This window comes from Varanus komodoensis, unplaced genomic scaffold (genome assembly GCF_004798865.1).
Source record: "Varanus komodoensis strain SLA01 unplaced genomic scaffold, ASM479886v1 scaffold1, whole genome shotgun sequence".
NCBI lineage: Eukaryota > Metazoa > Chordata > Lepidosauria > Squamata > Varanidae > Varanus > Varanus komodoensis.
The window spans coordinates 71,046,077-71,063,620 of NW_025335268.1; the positions used below are offsets into that span (position 1 = coordinate 71,046,077).

At 51.8% G+C, this 17,544-nt stretch overlaps 1 protein-coding gene across 4 annotated transcripts in view; it reads right to left on the reverse strand.

The window, feature by feature from the left end:
* Positions 1 to 17,544, reverse strand: part of PFKFB3 (6-phosphofructo-2-kinase/fructose-2,6-biphosphatase 3) — a 79,700-nt gene that overhangs the window by 35,783 nt on the left and 26,373 nt on the right. For 2 of the 4 annotated variants that reach the window (XM_044428436.1, XM_044428444.1), the window contains exon 1: positions 329 to 768. The exons of 1 other annotated variant lie outside the window; for it this stretch is intronic. In XM_044428436.1, the coding sequence (XP_044284371.1) occupies positions 329 to 407 (79 nt within the window). In that variant the 5' untranslated portion in view covers positions 408 to 768. Of the gene's footprint in view, positions 1 to 328; positions 770 to 17,544 lie in introns of those variants that run through there. One more of the 4 variants, XM_044428462.1, reaches the window with a different exon arrangement.

Below are 17,544 nucleotides of genomic sequence, written 5' to 3' on the forward strand. Positions count from 1 at the left end.
CTGCATTCCCCGACGCGCGGATGGCGCCGCGCCAGGAATGTCCCCCAGACGACTCCGCCGTCCTTCCCCTCCGGCGCCGCTGCCCGCCCCCTTCAGGCCGCGGCGCCGCGAGGCAGCCTCCCGCCCTCCCGGGGCTCACGGGCACGCGCCCCCGCGCCCCGGAACCGCGCACGACGCTCGGCTAGCCGCCCGCGCACCGCCACGCGGACGCGTCCGTGCAAGCGCGCCCGGTCCCCGCACGCACGCACGCACGCACTCACGCGGGGCGCGGCGGCCCTCTCCCCGGGGGCCGCGGCCGCCCCCTCCGCTCCGCGCGGCGGGTACTCACATCGCCGGGACAGCGCCGGGTGATGGTCGGACGGGAGCCAGATCTTCTGGATGCGGCTCTGCGTCAGCTCCATGGGCATCGTCAGAGCGAAGGGCTTGGCCCGCGCCGGCTCCACCTTGGGCTGGAGGGAGATGCGAGAGGACGGAGACAAAGCGGGGGGGGGGGGGGGCTCTTTCTTGATGCTGTTTGCGGGACGGGGGCGGAAGGTGCCTGCCTTCTTCTCCAGGAATCTGGGCACTTTGCAGCGCTGCTCAGGGCCTCCCGGGCTGGAGCTCTGCGCGCGCGAGCAGCCTCGAGCAGGCTCCGCAGTGCTTTCCGGGCGTGGCGGGGGCGAGATCCGCTTCGGGCGCGGGGGGCGATCGGAGGGGCCGCCCTGCCAAGAGGTCGCGCGTCTAGCCGCGGGTGCGCTGCTCCGAGAGCGGTTGCGAGAAGCCACGGCGCGCGTGCGTTCAGGCGCTGGGAATGGGAGCCGGCGGCCCGGCGCGGGTATTTCTAGAGACCGGCCGGCAAGAAAGGGCGTGCGTCACGGCCCGCGCCCCGCCCCGCGCGCCCGCCCCCCCCGGAGGAGAGACGGAGCGCGGGGCCGCGGCGAGGCGAGGCGTCCCGCTGCTGCCCCCGCCTGTCGCCTGGCGGAACTGACGCGGGCCACGCATCCTTGCAGGTCCCACCGCCGCCCGACTCGAGACAAAGGGACAGTGCAACTTTCCCCGCAGGGGGGTGGGCGGGCGAGTCATTCGAAAGAAAGCGACGGGTGAACCATTCCGCCCCCCCCGGGGGGCTCTTCTAAGATCCGTTATCTGGGAAGATTCGGGCCCTGCCGAAATCCTGACGCCTCCTCGCCACCCATCTCGAGTAAACCTGCCTGAAATTAAAGTACACGTTTAATTCTTCCTGGGCAGATACTTTTCTGTATCTATTCACTGCGTCTCCATCCCACTTGCAAGGAACCCAGCCTGGCTTAGAGATCTTGCCCTCCATTTTTCATGCTCACATCAGCCCTGTGAGGTAGGTGAGGCTGGCCCAAAGTCACATAGGGAGTTCTTTGTCCAAGAGGGGGCTAGAATAATGATCTCCCAAGTGCTGGTCCAACACTATCTGCAACACCACACTGGCTAGTTAAGAGGACTGAAAATCACAGCTCTGCTTGTTCGCTCAGAAGTGACTCCCAATTCGTCTAACGGTTTCCGTCTAAATAAGTATGCAACTTACTCTGGATCTCTGGCATGCATTTTCTAACACATACTTAGAATACTGGTAATCCTGACTTCCATCTTAGGGAAAGGTTCGCTTTATTCTGAAAAGTGTTGAGAATTTTTAGAGAACTGAAAACTTTGCAGATTTATATCATTTATTTTAATGGTTATATATTGTCCTATAGGTTCTGCATGGTTTAAAAGAGGTTAACTTAAAAGTGAACCCATGTGAAACTTGGTGAATTTATCTTACTTTGAACTTACTATTTTCAACCATTGCTCCCAGTTTGCTGACTACAGAGCCCATATTAAAGAAATTGAAAACCGGTCCCAGATTTGTAGTCACTGCAGCTGATCCTGCACCTCTTCCAAATTTTGTGTGGTGAAATTCTGTTGAACAGCAAAAACATTCTTCTGAAATAAAGATTCAGATGCTTCCAATTACCATCTTTAGACAATCCAGAAAAGTATGAAGTTTTGCTTTCTTAGTTTGCAGGAGAGGTTTTTGCATATCCTCATGCAAGAAGTGGCTATATAACTGGCTGCAATCTTTATTTCTGAATAAAGATTGCATATATTAAATTCCTGAGGACGGGGCTGGTATCAAAAGTTATGAATTGTAAGAGTCCAGTAAGTAACAGCACTTTGAAATTGCATACCTGAATTGTATAGTCACAGTCCTGAACGATGATGTATACTCGTATAAATCCCAACGTTACTAAATCCAAAGGGGTTCCCGAGTCAAATCTGTTGCGACAGAAGCCACACACAGTCTTGGGGGCATCTCTGGGACTAACCAGTGCATTTTGGCATGTGCCGGAATCTACTTCGTCAGATGCAGAGTTAATACAGTGCTGAACCCCCGCTATTGTGTTCTGGAATTAGACACAACTTTTATTCCAGTTTTAAAACTCCTTACTGCTAATGGCGCAGAGTCGGACATGCTTACTTGGAAGCCAGTCTCGGAGATCTGCACAGGAATGCGGCCTGGGAGTCTGACTCCGCAGGAGGTGGTTTCTGCACATAAGCAGAGGTGCCCTGGGTCAGGCCAAGGGTCCAACTAGCCCAGCATTCTGTTCACACAGAGGCCAACACAAGCCAGACAGGAGCAGAAGAGCACCCTCCTGCCCAGGTTTCTCTGCAACTAAGTACAAAGCCACACTGCACTACTGGAGGGACAGTCATGAGGACTAGTATCCATGGATGGCCGTTGTCTCCATGAATTTCTCCAATCCCTCTTTATGCAGTCCAAAACTGTCCATGACATCTTGCACAAGTGAATTCCATCATTTCACTATGCACTGTATGAAGAAGTCCTTCCTTTGATCTGTCACAAACCTCCCCCAAATTAGTTTCGTGGGGTGACCCCTTTGGGTCCTGGTGTTATGAGCAAGGGAGAAAAATCTCTTCCTGGCCACGGTCTCCGTCCCTCACTTCAGCACCCAAGTCTAACTCATCTGCTCAGTGATACAGTCCTACCCTAGCCAAATTTTCATAGCAGGAAGCTCTATATCCCCTCCCCACTCTTTTGGGGGAACTGGCTTTCAAATCAATATGCTTTGGACTACAGCCTAGGCTATGGTTAGGGATCTAGGAAGCAGCCCTGCATCAGATCATCCCAGTCAGCTTGGTCCAGACCACAGCACCCCTTTTCCATCACCTGCTTTCTGAACCCGAAGATGCGTAGGATCAAAGTGGATACCTCGACGGACCACTAAGCTATGGCTCCTTCCCCTGATTCTGAACACCAGTGGGAACTGGGCAGTGCTCATTTTCCCCCTCTTCGTGCAATCATCTGGGCATGCAGAATGCATTAAATTCAGCCTCTCCCAAGCTGGCAGCAGTATGGACTCCAACCCAGACCATTTCTGACTGTTGGCCAGGCTGTGCCTGATGCGGCCCGAAGCCCAAAATATTTGGAGGCCACTGGGTAGGGAAGGGTGCATTGCAGGATGTTTTGATGCCATGAAGTTCCCGCAGGCAGCAGTCACTGAAGTTCAGTGGGCGTGAGGAAACTCGCCGCGCGATGATGTCACACAGCACTGTTGTCTCCCGAGCAGGAGAGAGAAAGCGCTGCAAGGGTGATTTCGGTTGCTGTGGCCTCATGTCTGCCATAAAATGCCTAAATTCTGCCTTAATAAATACCTAATTTCTGCCTTACTGCTTCCTGGAAAATTACCCTCACTGTATTGAGTGAGATTTGCTTCTGCATAAAACATTTCCATTACTGCTCTCTGCAAAGAAACTCTGCATGGAGTTTCAAGGAAAGGGAACCTTGGGAACAGGCATGGTTTTTCTCTGTTTTTTGGTACTCAGAAACAAGAAGTTTTGGGTCAGCTAAGAAGGAAAAGGTAATGCTGGCCAGGTTGAAAGGAAAAGCAAAACAACTTGTACAGCCACTTACGAAGCAAAACTGCTAGGCTTGGAAATATCTGCGTAGCCAGTTGTGCGGGGGGGGGGGGGCAGTCCTCCAGTGCGCACCAGCAGCGCCTCCAATACCAGGACCCTTCAGACCCACTGAGGAGAGGCGGGTGGCACTTTTAGACCAGGCAATTCTCGGCAGGCTTTTGCACGAGTGTCCAGCGCACATCCCTCCAGCCAGCAGGGCTGCTTTGCAACGCACCCAGGGGACGCCGGATGGTGTTACTAGTCCCACGGGCACAGAGCAGGGCAAACTTCAAAGTCAGGCGTGAACCGATGAAAACGGGCAACTTTCCAAGCAGCTTGTGACATGGAATGGAGGCCTGCAGGTTTGAGAAGCAGCGGGGCGATAAGAAACGACACGGAGCACGTCTAAAATGGATTTGCTTCTAACTATGCTGTGCTGTCCTGTGGCAGGTTGAGGGACGCTTTGCCACCCCAGGAACTGCACAGCATAAGCAACATTTGTTCCCTGGATCCATTGCATTCCAGAGCTTGCCCTGAAGCCCAGCACGGCCACCGGCTTCAACAGCTCGGATCCAGGAGCCACGAAAAGGCAGCAAAGCACCCCCCGTTCAGTTTATTGCTGCAGGAATGATTTCTTGATCTAGATTAGCACTGCCACAAGTTTTACACTGTAAGCTCCTTGGGACGGAGACTTGCCTTCTCATACTGTGGGATGTGTTATGGACATTGAAGGTGCTCTGCTGTTGCACTGGACCGTGGCGACTGGGCATGATGGGAGTTGTAGACCAAGACATCTGGAGGGCGGATCTAACTTAGTGCCATCGATATGCATGGAACTTTACGAACTATAAGAAGATGCATCTCTGCCCCAAGGAGTCTACAATCTCAGAACTGCTGCCAGGGAGAAAATGGATGAGGGGAGGAAATGGAGGCAAGGACAGATAGCAGGGCTTGCGCCAGCTCCTGGGATGCTTTCGGGCAGCTGCCAGGGACCCCAGCATCCTGGTGGGGCCAGCTGCTCCCACCTGCCTTGTTGCCTTTGTTGCCCACAACACCCAGCGGCTGCCATTTTGTGTTTCCTATCATGCAACTGAGACAGCATCACTCCGGGGCACCAGGAGAGCTAGAATGGCAGCCCCGGCCACCCATTGCTGTCTGCTGGCGCTGCCAGGTCAACCTGCCTAGCCTCACGGACACAGCTGCCCCATGCGGCGTCTATCCAGCCGAGAGTTCTTGACCCTGACTGGCAGCCGCTATCCAAGAATTCTGGGAAGATGCTTCCCTAGCCCTACTGGGAGATCCCAGGACCAGACTGGGGGCTTTTCGCATGCACAGTGGGGGTTCTCATGCTGCGCCCAGCCCTTCCCCCAGCAGAGGCTTCAGACAAATGGAGGGATCTGCCATGGGAGAGGAATTGGCATTTCTCTCCCCCCCCCCCCCCCCACCACGCACAGTATAAAATCCCATCCCTGCCATGTGTCCAGGCCCCTCCAGTTACTGCAGAACACAGAGAAAAAGACAAGAGATGCAAATCTTGGAACGAATTCTGCTTCTGACCCCCCACAGCCCTCCTGATGACCGGGAATTCAATTTCCATCATCCCCAGCCAGCACGGACAAGTGTCCAGAATGCTGGAGTGGCAGTCTGAGATGCGGGAGGGTACCAGGTTGCTTTCACAGATCCAGATTGCAAAGGCAACAAGAAAGAAATAAACACGAGTACACATTCTTAATGAGTACATGATATGCCAAGCAGGAAAGTCCAAAAGTGCGTGTCTGGGGGCGGGGGGGGGGGGCCGATAAAATCCTGTGCAGGTTGGTGGCATCACGGGAGTAACAGCCAAGCGTGATGGTCCCGAATGCAGGTAACTTCCTTTGCCTTTTGACAGTTTCCCCAATTCCTTGCTTTGCTTCGAAAACAAAAAAGACCACATTTTTCGTGCAACATGCCCAAAGTGGCGCACGACAAAAGGGTAAAAGGGATCAAATCGAGAACAGTAATCAAACACATTTCTAAAGACCCAGGCTAATAAAACAGCAGTTCAAGGACCCCCTCCTGCAAGGACGGGCGGGGGCGGGGGCGGGGGATGCAGGTCATGAAAACTCCGGTCCTTTGTCTTTGTACTTCTCCGTTTCCTATCTCACTAACTGCATTAAATTAAACGCATTAAATGGTTGCGTTTGCTGGAGGCTTTCGCCAGCTGAAACATCGCAGGGAGATCGGCGCAATGATAAAGCTGAAGTCATTTAGGGAGGGAGGGAAGGAGAGGCCAGCCAAAAAAAAAGAAGGAAAGAAAGCAGAAGGCATCAGCTGATTCGCTCCGCCGGGCCTGGCACGTTTCTCACGTCCCACAAGTTTCTCTAGGGAAGGCCAGCCCACTTGCCACTCATCGGGGCCGCCGGCGCTGCAAAGCCCGCAGCGCGTGGAGGAGCCCCCTGCCCTCGCCCCCTGCTGGGCCCGATCACCCAGCAGCCATGCTTCTCTCCCGTGCTCTGGTTGCACTTTCGCTCTTGGGCTGGAGGAGTGCCAGGTGTACCTTGGCAAGGTGTCCAGAAATCTTGTCCTGGCCGGCGCTCTTGCCCAGAATAGGCCGCAGCAGCGCTTGCTCTTCTCATCGGGACTTCCTGCCGCTTCAGCAAAACAAGGGCACGGAGTGGCGCGGCTGGAGCAAAAGTTCACAGGGCGGTTACACCCATCTCGGGGCTGCCCTAACAGAAGCTGCAGAGCGTTGAATCCTGAGCGCACCACCTTTCGTGCGTCTCTCCATGCATCTCCCCTCACGTCGCTCAAGGGAGCTTTTCCCTGCGCCCTCCCCCACGGTAGAAATCGAGACTGCTAACTCCTGGGATGAGAGATCCGAAGGTGCTGGTTTAGCATCCTGCGTAGCACAAATGGTGCCTTAAGTATATTACAGTATCGTTGCCCTGACTATCCTTTGTCCCCTTGTTAGTTCTGCCATAGTTCAACAGGGCTGTTTTTAAGGAAGGGCAACCCGGCTGATTTCCAAGGATGCTGAACTCAGGCTGAACCCGAACCCAATCCAAAAGTCCACTGGACAGATGCAACCGACACTGTATACATGCGCGCACATGCACGGTGCGCAGGCCACGAATCAACACACACACTAGTCCTAGTGTGCAAATAACCCTCTTACATGCCACGAGGAAGAGAAACACGGGCACGCTGAAGTTGAAAAATGAGTTGGTACTGGGGCTACAACTGCATCTTAACTACTAAGATTAAATGCTAATTGACAGAAGATCAAAGAGGGTGTCACTCATGTGCTGGGGGCTCCACTCGGTCCTTCCCTTCCCCCACCATAACAGAGGCGTCGCACACGGTCTTGCACAATCGTGGCACAGCAGTGCAGCTGAGCCTGCAGCCCAGAAGATGCCCCGTCAGGGCCTGACCCCACCCCCCGAACTTGTTCTTTTGCATGCAGAAGGGGTCAACAGAAACAGCCCACCACGGGCTGCCCTCAAAGGGTTGTTAATTGCTGCTCTGCATTTGCAGAGGTCATCCTCTGCACCACTTTCGTGGCATCCTTGCATGCTGATATCCTGCCTGCAAAGAACGGGGGGGGGGCCGGGGGGAGTGGCCCCACCCACTCTGTGAGAGGGATTCACAGCCCGAAAAACAAAGGAGTCCAGGGAAAGTTTTCACAGCTTTGCAGAGATTTGCATCCGTGGCCGCTTGCAGTCAAAGTGGAACTCTTCCTCCACTGTGTCCTTTCTGGATGTCAGCAGCAAAAAAGACCATGCCTGGAGAGATTGGGGGGGGGGGGTGCCCCTTTTCTCTAGCATCTCCACCAAATAAGCCCTCCGGAAGCGAAGTTAAGAAGCATAAAGCGAGCAACTACTATAATCCTCGGCAAAGATCCTTTCCTGTAGGATTAATGACTGATTAAAAGCAGGATAATGACCTATGCTGCCCATTAGCTGAGTGAATCTAGGCACTGGTTCCAAAATTGTGCCAAATCAAGAGGGCCACGGCTTAATTTTTCTTAATCCGACGGCCAGATAGCCACATATAACCGTTTCCACTTGACTGACTTACTCATTAGTCATCTCAGCTACCGGGAAATGAGGGTGTTTGTACTCGGCTCCGGAACTGCATTCTCCTGCAGGCTTAAAATAACTTTGCCACTCTTCCCAAGCAACCCGTGCTGCCTGGAACATCTTCCCAGGACAGCCCCCAGGGCATTAGGCTGCCTCACTTCTTTCAAACATGCCCCCCCTGCCCCCGCCAACCTTCCTTACAAGTGGGCAATCCGGAATCGGGACTGGAGAGGTCCGGATTTAGGTCTTTGCGCAAATGCGTGACACTCACTGAGTGACTTTGGGGCATCAGCCTTTGGCAACCAGCCCACCTCACAGGGATGCTGTGAATATAACGTGCCACCCCCAGATCCTTGGCAGGAAGGTATGCAACTCAAACAGTTCAATACTTTAATCATGTCTTTCCCCAGGTCATTTACACATCCATTTATCAACTGAAATGAGCCAAGACTGATTGTGCCAAGCAAGCCACCGAGATTCCAAGATATAACCAGGACTTGAACCCCGCTTTTAAGAGAAAGAGCATGAAAAAGAAAGGAAGAACAAGGTTTCTCTTGAACTATATTCCCCATCAAAATAGGCCTAGATCCTTGCGATACACGACTTCAGGAACAGATGGGCTTGGTGCAGGAAGGAAAATTACATTTATACCCTGCCTGTCTTCCTTTTTCTCCCTCTGCTTACAACACCCTCCTCCTCGCCTCCTCACTACAACAACCCTGCAAGGTAGGCTAGGCTGAGCACCTGTGCATCATCATGTTCTCTGACCCAGCTGTGCTTGTTAACCACAAGCAACCCCATAAGGGAACCCATGGTTTGTTGCTGGGTTGTGAACTGTGGGTTGTCCACCATGGTTGGCTGACTCAGCTGGGTCTGGACAACGTGATAACCCATGGTTAAACGACAACACACGCACAACCCATACGCAAGCCCTGAGCATGGATTATTATGTTGTCTGAACCTACTCACAATACATAGCCCCAGACTGACCAGCTGAGCCTGTTCGGTTTGGTGCCCGGATTTATGAACAGCCAGCTCTCCTTCCTATGGTTCTCTGGCTTTCAACCAAACTGAATAGCCCTTCAGAGAGAGGACTACATTTTTTTGGCCCTGTGAAATAGAGGCATACCATCTGCACAGGGATGGCCACTCCACCCGTCCATACTGGGCTACGAACTGCCCCCACGGCCTGTTTTCTGGGGAAGCCGCAGGACCCACCTCAGGGCTTTGCAAGCCACTCCGAGCCATTCCCACGGTTTCCCCAGTGCGTTGCCAAGTCAGTCGGTGGTGGTGGTAAGACGCCACATCCCACATCCTCCCAGGCCCCCTGCCTGCCTAGCGAACAAGTGGGGGCCGTGAGGAGGAGGGTGAAGAGAAAGATCAGTCCATAACAGCAATGGCGAGACGGAAGACTCCCCAACAAGGCAGCCCATAGAGATGCATTGCTCAAGGGCCTTCAAGCCAAGATGGCAGCTCCTCTGATTCCAAGTACAAGCCCAACAGGAACAGGAGCTGAGTCCTGAAGCCAGCCAGCCAGCCACATCTTTCCTCCAACATCTCGCTGCCCCCCCCCCCCCCCCGCAGCCTCTACTGCCCAAGGGGACTGCCTCGCCTCGCCTCGCCTCGCAGGGGGTCCAGCCCTGCCATCCCCCCTTTTTGAACGGCCTGACTAGGTGTGAGGCACCTTCCTATGTTCTCTGTGAATGGTGTGTTCCAAGCAACTCCTAAGTGTCTGGTTGCCCAAGGGTTCGGCAAAACACGCTGCAGAACTGCGATCGGGCCAGACGTCTGCTTTCACTAGCCACCGGAGGCTTGAACTTTGATCAGTGTGGCACACTGGCACACTCGTTCACGCCAATGGTGCATCCCCTTCCGACACACCCCCAGCACACAGTTATATGCTGGTAAAGCGGGTTCAACAGGGAAAAAGGCCTCTGTCCTATCCACCTGGGCTGGTGAAGGCTCTTCACAGATGTTCAGCTGGAGACAGAACGGGTGGGGGGAAAGCTCACTAGCTGGTCATTGTTTTGGGTGTCGAACTCCAACCAATGGCAAACGTTCAGGTAATCTGGTCCTTTTCTCTGAAGGTCGAGGGCACCTGCTCTCCAGGTAATGCAAAATGCAGCTCTCTGTGGCGCCGGCTGGAAATAGGAGCGAGCTTTTAATGGGGTGGGTTGAATGCCACCTCTCAGAGGCTGCAAATCTTTTGCCACAGGCAGGCAGGGGGGGAGACGATTAGGTAGCTCCTCGGATCTCTTTGCCCAGCAACACAATTCTTGGAGAAAAGAAGAAAACTGAGCTGCACAGAACTGCAACAAAGGACTCACTGTGCCCATCGGCTGGCACAGAACGCTTGGCGACTTCTCCACGGCAAGGGCCGCAGGATTAGAAAAGGAGAATTCAGACTGTGAAGCTGTCAACCGGATCTCAACAGGGGAGTGCTGTCAGGGGTCAGAGGGCTGCGTTTTTGGAATACATCCGGGTCCCTTTTTATAAACACTTCTGAAAAACCCACCAGCGTAAAAATAGGGCAGGTTTCAAAGGCTTCCCACCGCTCTCAGATCATGCTGCATGGCAGCTATAGATGAAGCCAAAAGTGGGATTTATTGAGCAAGCAGGGCCCAGACGGGAGCTGTAGCCAGTCAGCATCCATCACCTCATTTTTTGGGCAATTAAATCTGCATAGATTTGCATGTGGCTTGGATCCAGACTTGCAAAATGCCCCCTTCCTGTCCCTGGAGCAAATGGCCCCTCTCTTTCTCTGTCCAAATGTGCATCGCAGTAACATCACTATTGTGGAGCCATGTGAAGAAATACTGAAGAATTCAGGGTGCCAAAAGGGTGCCAAAAATCGCTGGCTGAGAATTATGGGACTTGCAGTCCAAATCATCTGGAGGGTGCCTGGCTGAGAGGCCTGCTAGAACCCATTAAAACCAGTGCACAAGCAGAGTCTCCTGTGGCTATGTGGGGAAAGTATCGCGTCCCTCCCTCCCTTGGTTTTCTCTTCCGTTACGAAAGAGGAATTGCACAGAAATCGCACACATGACCTGCTTTGGCCTCAGGGTAGCTCCGGGTGAACATAACCCAAAAAATATAATTCTCATTCAGTCACGGAGCTCACCGAGGTTGGCCAGTCCCTTTTTTCAGCCTGGCTTACCTTGCAGGGGTTTTGTGAGGGCAAGGTGGGAGGGGTAGGCCTTATACATAGCTCTCGAATTCCCAGTTTGAAGAAAGGGGGGCAGAAAATGTCACACGTAAAGTTCCCTTTGCAGGGTATGTCTTTCTGTTTGACTGCGTAGTCTTCTGCATTTACTCATGCTTTTAAAAGCAGATTCTTTTAGCCACCCTGAAAAGTGCCATGCAAACAAATAAACCATTCAGGTTGCTAGCCTGCCCTTCCGCACAAATTGACAAAATTAGCATTGACACACCCGCGTGCCCACACAGGCATTGGAAGAGAGCCAACATGTGAAACGGAGGTGCCACTAAAAGGGCTGGGAATGACAACACGGTTGTGTGATGCCAGAAGGGCCTGGGTGGATGCATCAGGCCAGCCGCCTTGCTTTCTCTGCATTGCCACACTTTGAACTTTCTGTCTTGATGTCTGTGTGCTTCCCATCCCTCCAGATAGCAGCAAAGTCTTGCTAGGTGCTTCCTTCTCCTCGCCTATTATGGGGTGAGGTGGGGAAGAGGCAGGCAGGAAATCCAGATGAGCTCTGATTCGCGGAAGAACCTCCAGATGGGTCATATCTACCTCCATCCAGGTAATGCATAGTTCCATAGCAGTGGGAATCAGCTTTAATCCTGCTGGAAGCTGCGCTGCAGAAGGCACTTCTGTCTCCAGTACATTCATTGTGCAGGTATTTGGAGGAAGAGAATGTGGTTGGTTCAAATAATGTCACTGCACCTCTTGGTGCAAGGTACCTGGCAAAGGTGCACCCGATATGTCATGTTGTGACATGTCGTGAGCGGAGCCGGCTGGAGCCGGGGGTCAGACTAGATGGCCCGGGAGGTCCTTTCTGACTCGCTCTGTTTCTGCGTTTCTAATACCAGAGTGTGCTCATCACTGCTACACCTATCGTGATGCTCACAAAACGCTTTGCTCTCTTAGGAACTTGATCTGGTCACTTTCTTAAAGTGCCTCAGACAAAGTTTTGCAAATGTTTCGGTGGTTTCCTCCCAGTCTAACCCGATGCCGCCAAGAAACCCCCAACCGGGAATGAATGCAGTGAAGCTACAGAACTGATCTTTACACATTCCTATAACAATGTCTTGCCGTACACTTTTCAGAGTTATGTGCGCATCAGAACACAGCTGTGCTCGAACTCACATGTTCCCAAATGTGTTACAGTAGTTCATAGCAGTTTCAATGTATTGAAATACGAATTTTGAATATGCGTTTTGAGAAGGAAGTTAGGTATTCGGGGACAAGAGTTTGCAAAAATAATAAATTGCAGATTAATGCAGAAATAGAGTACAACCGAGCCATGGATAAAAATATGCCAGAGCATGGCACAGTGGCTGGAGCGTTGGACTGGAACTAGGAGGTGGGGTTTTAGTCCCCTCCTGGCCATGAAGTTCACCCTGACTGGGGGCTGCAACCGGCTCTCAGCCTTACTTGCCTTTAGGGGGTTGGAGGAGGGTCATACATGCCCTCTGGGGCCCCCTGGCAGGACAGGAATATACAGAATAAAGTGATGAGAATGGAATGAGGCAGATTCCTTCATTCTTCCACAAAAGTTGCACAACCAACTGGGCATAAGCAAATGCTATCTTGTCAATCAATGTGGCGTTCCAGGAGACAAAAGCAACTTAGGTCTCAATTCACAGAATTATAGAATTGTGAGCTGGAAGGGGCCAGAAGGCCGTTGGGTCCAACCCCCTGCCCTGTGCAGGACTCCCAGTTAAACCATCCCTCTCAGGTGGCTGCCCAGTTGCGTCTTGAATGCCTCCAGTGTGGGAGAGCACACCACCTCCCTAGGTCATTGGCTCCACTGTCGTACTGCTTTAACAGTCAGGAATTTTTTTCCTCGTGTCCAGCTGGAATGTGGCTTCCTGTAACTTGAGCCTGTTATTCTATCTCCTGCACTCTGGGATGGTCAAGAAGAGGTCCTGGCCTTCCTCTTTGTGACAGCCTTTCAAGGACTTGTGAAGGGCTATCATATCTCCACTCGGTCTTATCTTCTTGAGGCTAAACCTGCCCAGTTTCTCTTCTCTTTCAGTTTCTCCTCGCAGGTTCTGTTTCCAGTCCCCAGATCGTCCTTGTTGCCCTCCTCTGAACCCTTCCCAGCTTGTCTGCATCCTTCTCCAACGGTGGTGCTCAGAACTGGATGCAGTACCCCGGATGAGGACTGGCCGGTGCTGAGTAAAGGGGAGTAGTACTTCTCAGGATTTGGAAGTGACCCTTCTATCAAGGCAGCCCAAAATGGCATTTGCCCTTTTTGCAGCCACATCACGTGGCTGACTCATATTCAGCTTCCAATCTACAACAATTCCAAGATCCTTCCCACTTGTGGTATTGCTGTTAGTCAAGAAGTTGTGTCCAACCCATCATGACCCCACGGACAACATTCCTCCAGGCCTTCCTGTCTTCCACCTTCCCCTGGAATCCACTTAAGCTCACTTAAGTGATAAGTTAAATAATACTTGTGGTATTATTGAGTCCAAATGTTCCTCATCTTGGAACTGTGCATTTGGTTTCTTCTTCCGAGGTGGAGAACTTGGCATTTGCCCCTCAGAGAATTCAGGAGAACCCCCAAGCTGCAAACCGTGTTTCAAGGTGGACCGGATGCCAACTTATCGAGCATAGGAGCCACCCACGCACCACGCCTCCATCTTGCCTGGGTTTATGAGCAGAGCCACTCCAGGGAAAGTCCTGCCAAGGAGGACAGGTCGCCCTTGCAAGGGTCCACTGGCCACATATACCAATATTCCTGCAAGGAGGGGGGAAGCCAATCGACACCGGTGGGAAAGTGATTAACAAAAGGGACGATGACGCAACTGCCTGTATCCTGGACAGCAGCCACCCGGCATGGCTGCCTAAAGCACTCTTTCAGGCTGCACAGGCATTGTGGTCCCTTCAGCCCTGAGAAGGGAGAAATATTAAGTGGCAGGAGAGGAAGACCTCGCCGGACTCCTTTTGTAGAGGCGCTCAGCACGGGCGAGCAGCTCTGCCAAGCATCTTGCTTTCCTGAATACCGCCGAGTCGCGAAAAGAAAAGAATGCCAGCCAGCTGGCGGGATGCCCTTTCACAGGGGCGGCGAGAGGGACACCTTAGGTTTGGGAAGGCAAAAGCCAGCAAGCAAAGGCTGAATGAGGTCCATTTGGACAAGGGAGGGGAAGAGGAACACCGCCAGTTTTTCACATATTGTCCCAGATCTTAAGAAGTACCGAGAAAAGAAACAATTGCCCTTTTCTCAAACAGTAAATCAGGAAGGGATGATATAAATCAGGAAGGGGTGAAATAGGGTTAGAGTTGCACCAAAGTTCCCTAAGCCAGTCTGGAGTTACCCTTTACCTCTCTTGTACTTTTGATTTCAGAGGATTAATTGTATTGGGCTGAATTTAACTAGACTGTGCCTACCAAAGCAGCGTACCCTATATATGCAGGACCCTTACCTGACTAACCATGCATCCGACTGTGCCCTAGTTTCACCAGAGACCTCTGGGTTATCAAGTGCCTTAACTAGGGCCCACACGTGTCCTCTTTCACAGAGGAGCGTCCTCAGTTTGAAGGGCTGTCCTGTTCGCTTTCTGTTTTATGCTAAAAACCCATCGGAACTGAGAAAGACCCACGAGATTTACCATATTTCTTTTACATTGCAATAATCATGTCTCCATTTGCATCTGTTCATGGAAACGGGCGCGGGGAATTTTATGCAAGCCACACCCTCTCTGGTTCTCTTTTGCTGCCTTTCAACCGTGCAAGGACTGAGGAGTTCTGTAAAGAAAGCACTTCCCTTGGTATTCACCTGGAGGGAAAGAGTTCGAAAGCTCTCTGTCCACAAAATAATAATAATAGCCATGCACAGAGAAAACTAGCTTGGCAAGGAGGCAGCGAGATCACTTCTCCCCGACATGCTAGTTTTCCATATGCGGGGATGTGCGTGGCAGTGCAGTAGATGCAACTGTGTGAGCCCCCGCACCTGCACCATGAAATTGTACTGCCAAGACACTGACCTGGCCCGGTCTTGCAAAACTTCTCCCTGAAGCCAAGCCAGGCCCTTTGGCCCTGGCTTGCTTTCTTTTAAAAACTAATCGCTGACAAGGACCTCTGAGCTTTCTACGGGTGCGGTCATTCTCCATCTCCTGGGCAGATGTGCATCACCTTGGTCCGGACAGAGGCTCTGGAACCCAACCGGACGATCCCCCCGCGATGAGAAACACCGTCCTGCACAGTCCCCTTGCCCTTTTCGTAGCCCATGTTCACTCCCCGGGCCTCTGTTTCCTGCCTGCCACCCACTGGGACTCTGGGCTTGGAGGCAATGCGGGCTTCCAAATCTTTGGCAAGATCTGCCACGGCAAACCTGTTTTCTACCCCCTCACCTAGCAAAGACCTGTGTAAATATAGGCCAGGAGCAAGCAAATTATATGTTGACACCGTGCAGCTTGTTCATTAGCAGCTTCCTTTCCCCCCTTTTATGTGGAGGTAGAGATGGATGCAAACTCTAGAAGCCTCCAGGGCCAAGATGGGAGAGCTGGGGGGCGCTTGTTTTTCAAGGAGATCACAGGCATCTGATAGAAGGAGGAGAGACAGCGGGAGACAGTAATTTCTGGGTATGAGCCACGCAGGAAGGACAGGGAAGGCTGCGCTAGAAAAGGTATCCAACAGGGCATAGGATCAAACAGGCTAGAAACCATAAAGGGGATGGCTCCTGCACAGAACTGAGGCTGCAAGGACTGGGGTCTGAGAGGCTCGTGGTGATCTTGGAGGGAGAGCAAAATCAAGGAGTTCAAGGACCTCTGCAAAGGGTAGATTAACTGGGGGGCTGGCAAAGACAAAGAGGTGTCATTTTCAGGAGCCTGAACAACCGTATCCTGGAAGAGACGGCCATGAAACCAACCAGAGGGGAGGCAACCTTGGAAGTGGTGAGACACCAGTGTTGCTGCAGCTGCTGAAAACAGGGACCGTGGCGCTACCGGATTTAATTTTTGTGTAAATGAAAAATGTCCAGGGAAGGGCAGCACTGTGACATTTGTTTTGAAAATCAGAAATGTCTCTGAGGAAGCTGGTTATAAAGGAGGGAGGGAGGGAGGAAAGAAGGAAGGAGAAAAGCAAAGTTAAGTTGAAAGGGAAAGTCAGGAAGGCAAAAACCCTCCGTTCAAAATACTTGCAGGATTGCTCTAAACCCCAATAAGAGGAGTTCAGCAAGAAGGTATATTGCAGGTCAAGAGAGTTGCTACAAAGTCCAAGAGCCCAGCACCAGCAGGGCTAGCAAGCAGTGGCAGAGATAAGAGACGAGAAGGAAAAGGAACGCAGAGGAGCCCTAAGAAGATCCAAGCAGACAATAGAAGATAGGGGAAATGTTTTTGAGAAGCACTTGGCTGACAATGTGAAGACTAACAAGTAAAAAAAACCAAACCAAAACCTTACCCTTAAATACATCCAGAACAGGAAACCAGCTAGCAGGAAATTGGGTCATAGTCTAACAAAGTTAAAGAGCTACCCAAGAAAGATTAGGAGGCTACATAAAAGGTGCTGGAATTTGTTATATACGCATGTGTGAACCGCTACCTTCACAAAGGGAGTCTCAGCAACTATGGCAAAATAGTGGTAAGCTTTTCGACTTTACAGATGTCTAAAGCCCCGCAAATCACTGAGTCCAGATGATACCCACCTGCAGGTTCTTAAAACCATGCAAATGTGAGACTACAATTCTTCTAACAAAAATATGTGTCTTGTTTCTAAGATCAGCCTCTGTACCAGTGGACTGGAGAATGGTGGATCTTACACCAGTTCCTAAAAAGGGACTTGGGGGGGGGGGCGGAATTTGGGAAGCTACTGGATCGTAAGCTTAACATCTGTTCCAAGTGAATTGGTGGAAAACTGTTCAAGATACAATCTGTAATCAAACAGAAGAACAAGTTGTAAGCCATCCTGAGGCTATGCAAAGGACGGGATAGAAATGTTTTAAATAAAATGAATGAGATAGAAATGTTTTAAGTAAAATAAATATTTTATTTCTACTGTTCTACGGAAAAATAATCAGCATGGCTTCTGTGAAGTTAAGCAATGCTTCACTATTCTTTCCAAATTAGGCTTTTGAGTAACTTTTGACTACGTCCCGCACCAAAGCTCTGCAGCAAATTCAGCCATCACGGAACAAGAGAGTAGATCCTCTTATGGATCAGCAAGTGGTTAAAGAACAGAAAGCAGAGAATGCTACATGCTTCATGTATACACTGACGCCGTGTGAACTGTCAGGGACTGCCTGAGAGGCAGAGACACTGCAGCCCTGGACTCATGCCTGGAAGCTGGCCACCGGGAGACCCGGGACAGAAAAAAACGAAGGACTTCGTCACACGGCGATCCGGTTTGCATGGCACAACGAATCAAGAGGCGCTGAATATGGGTTGC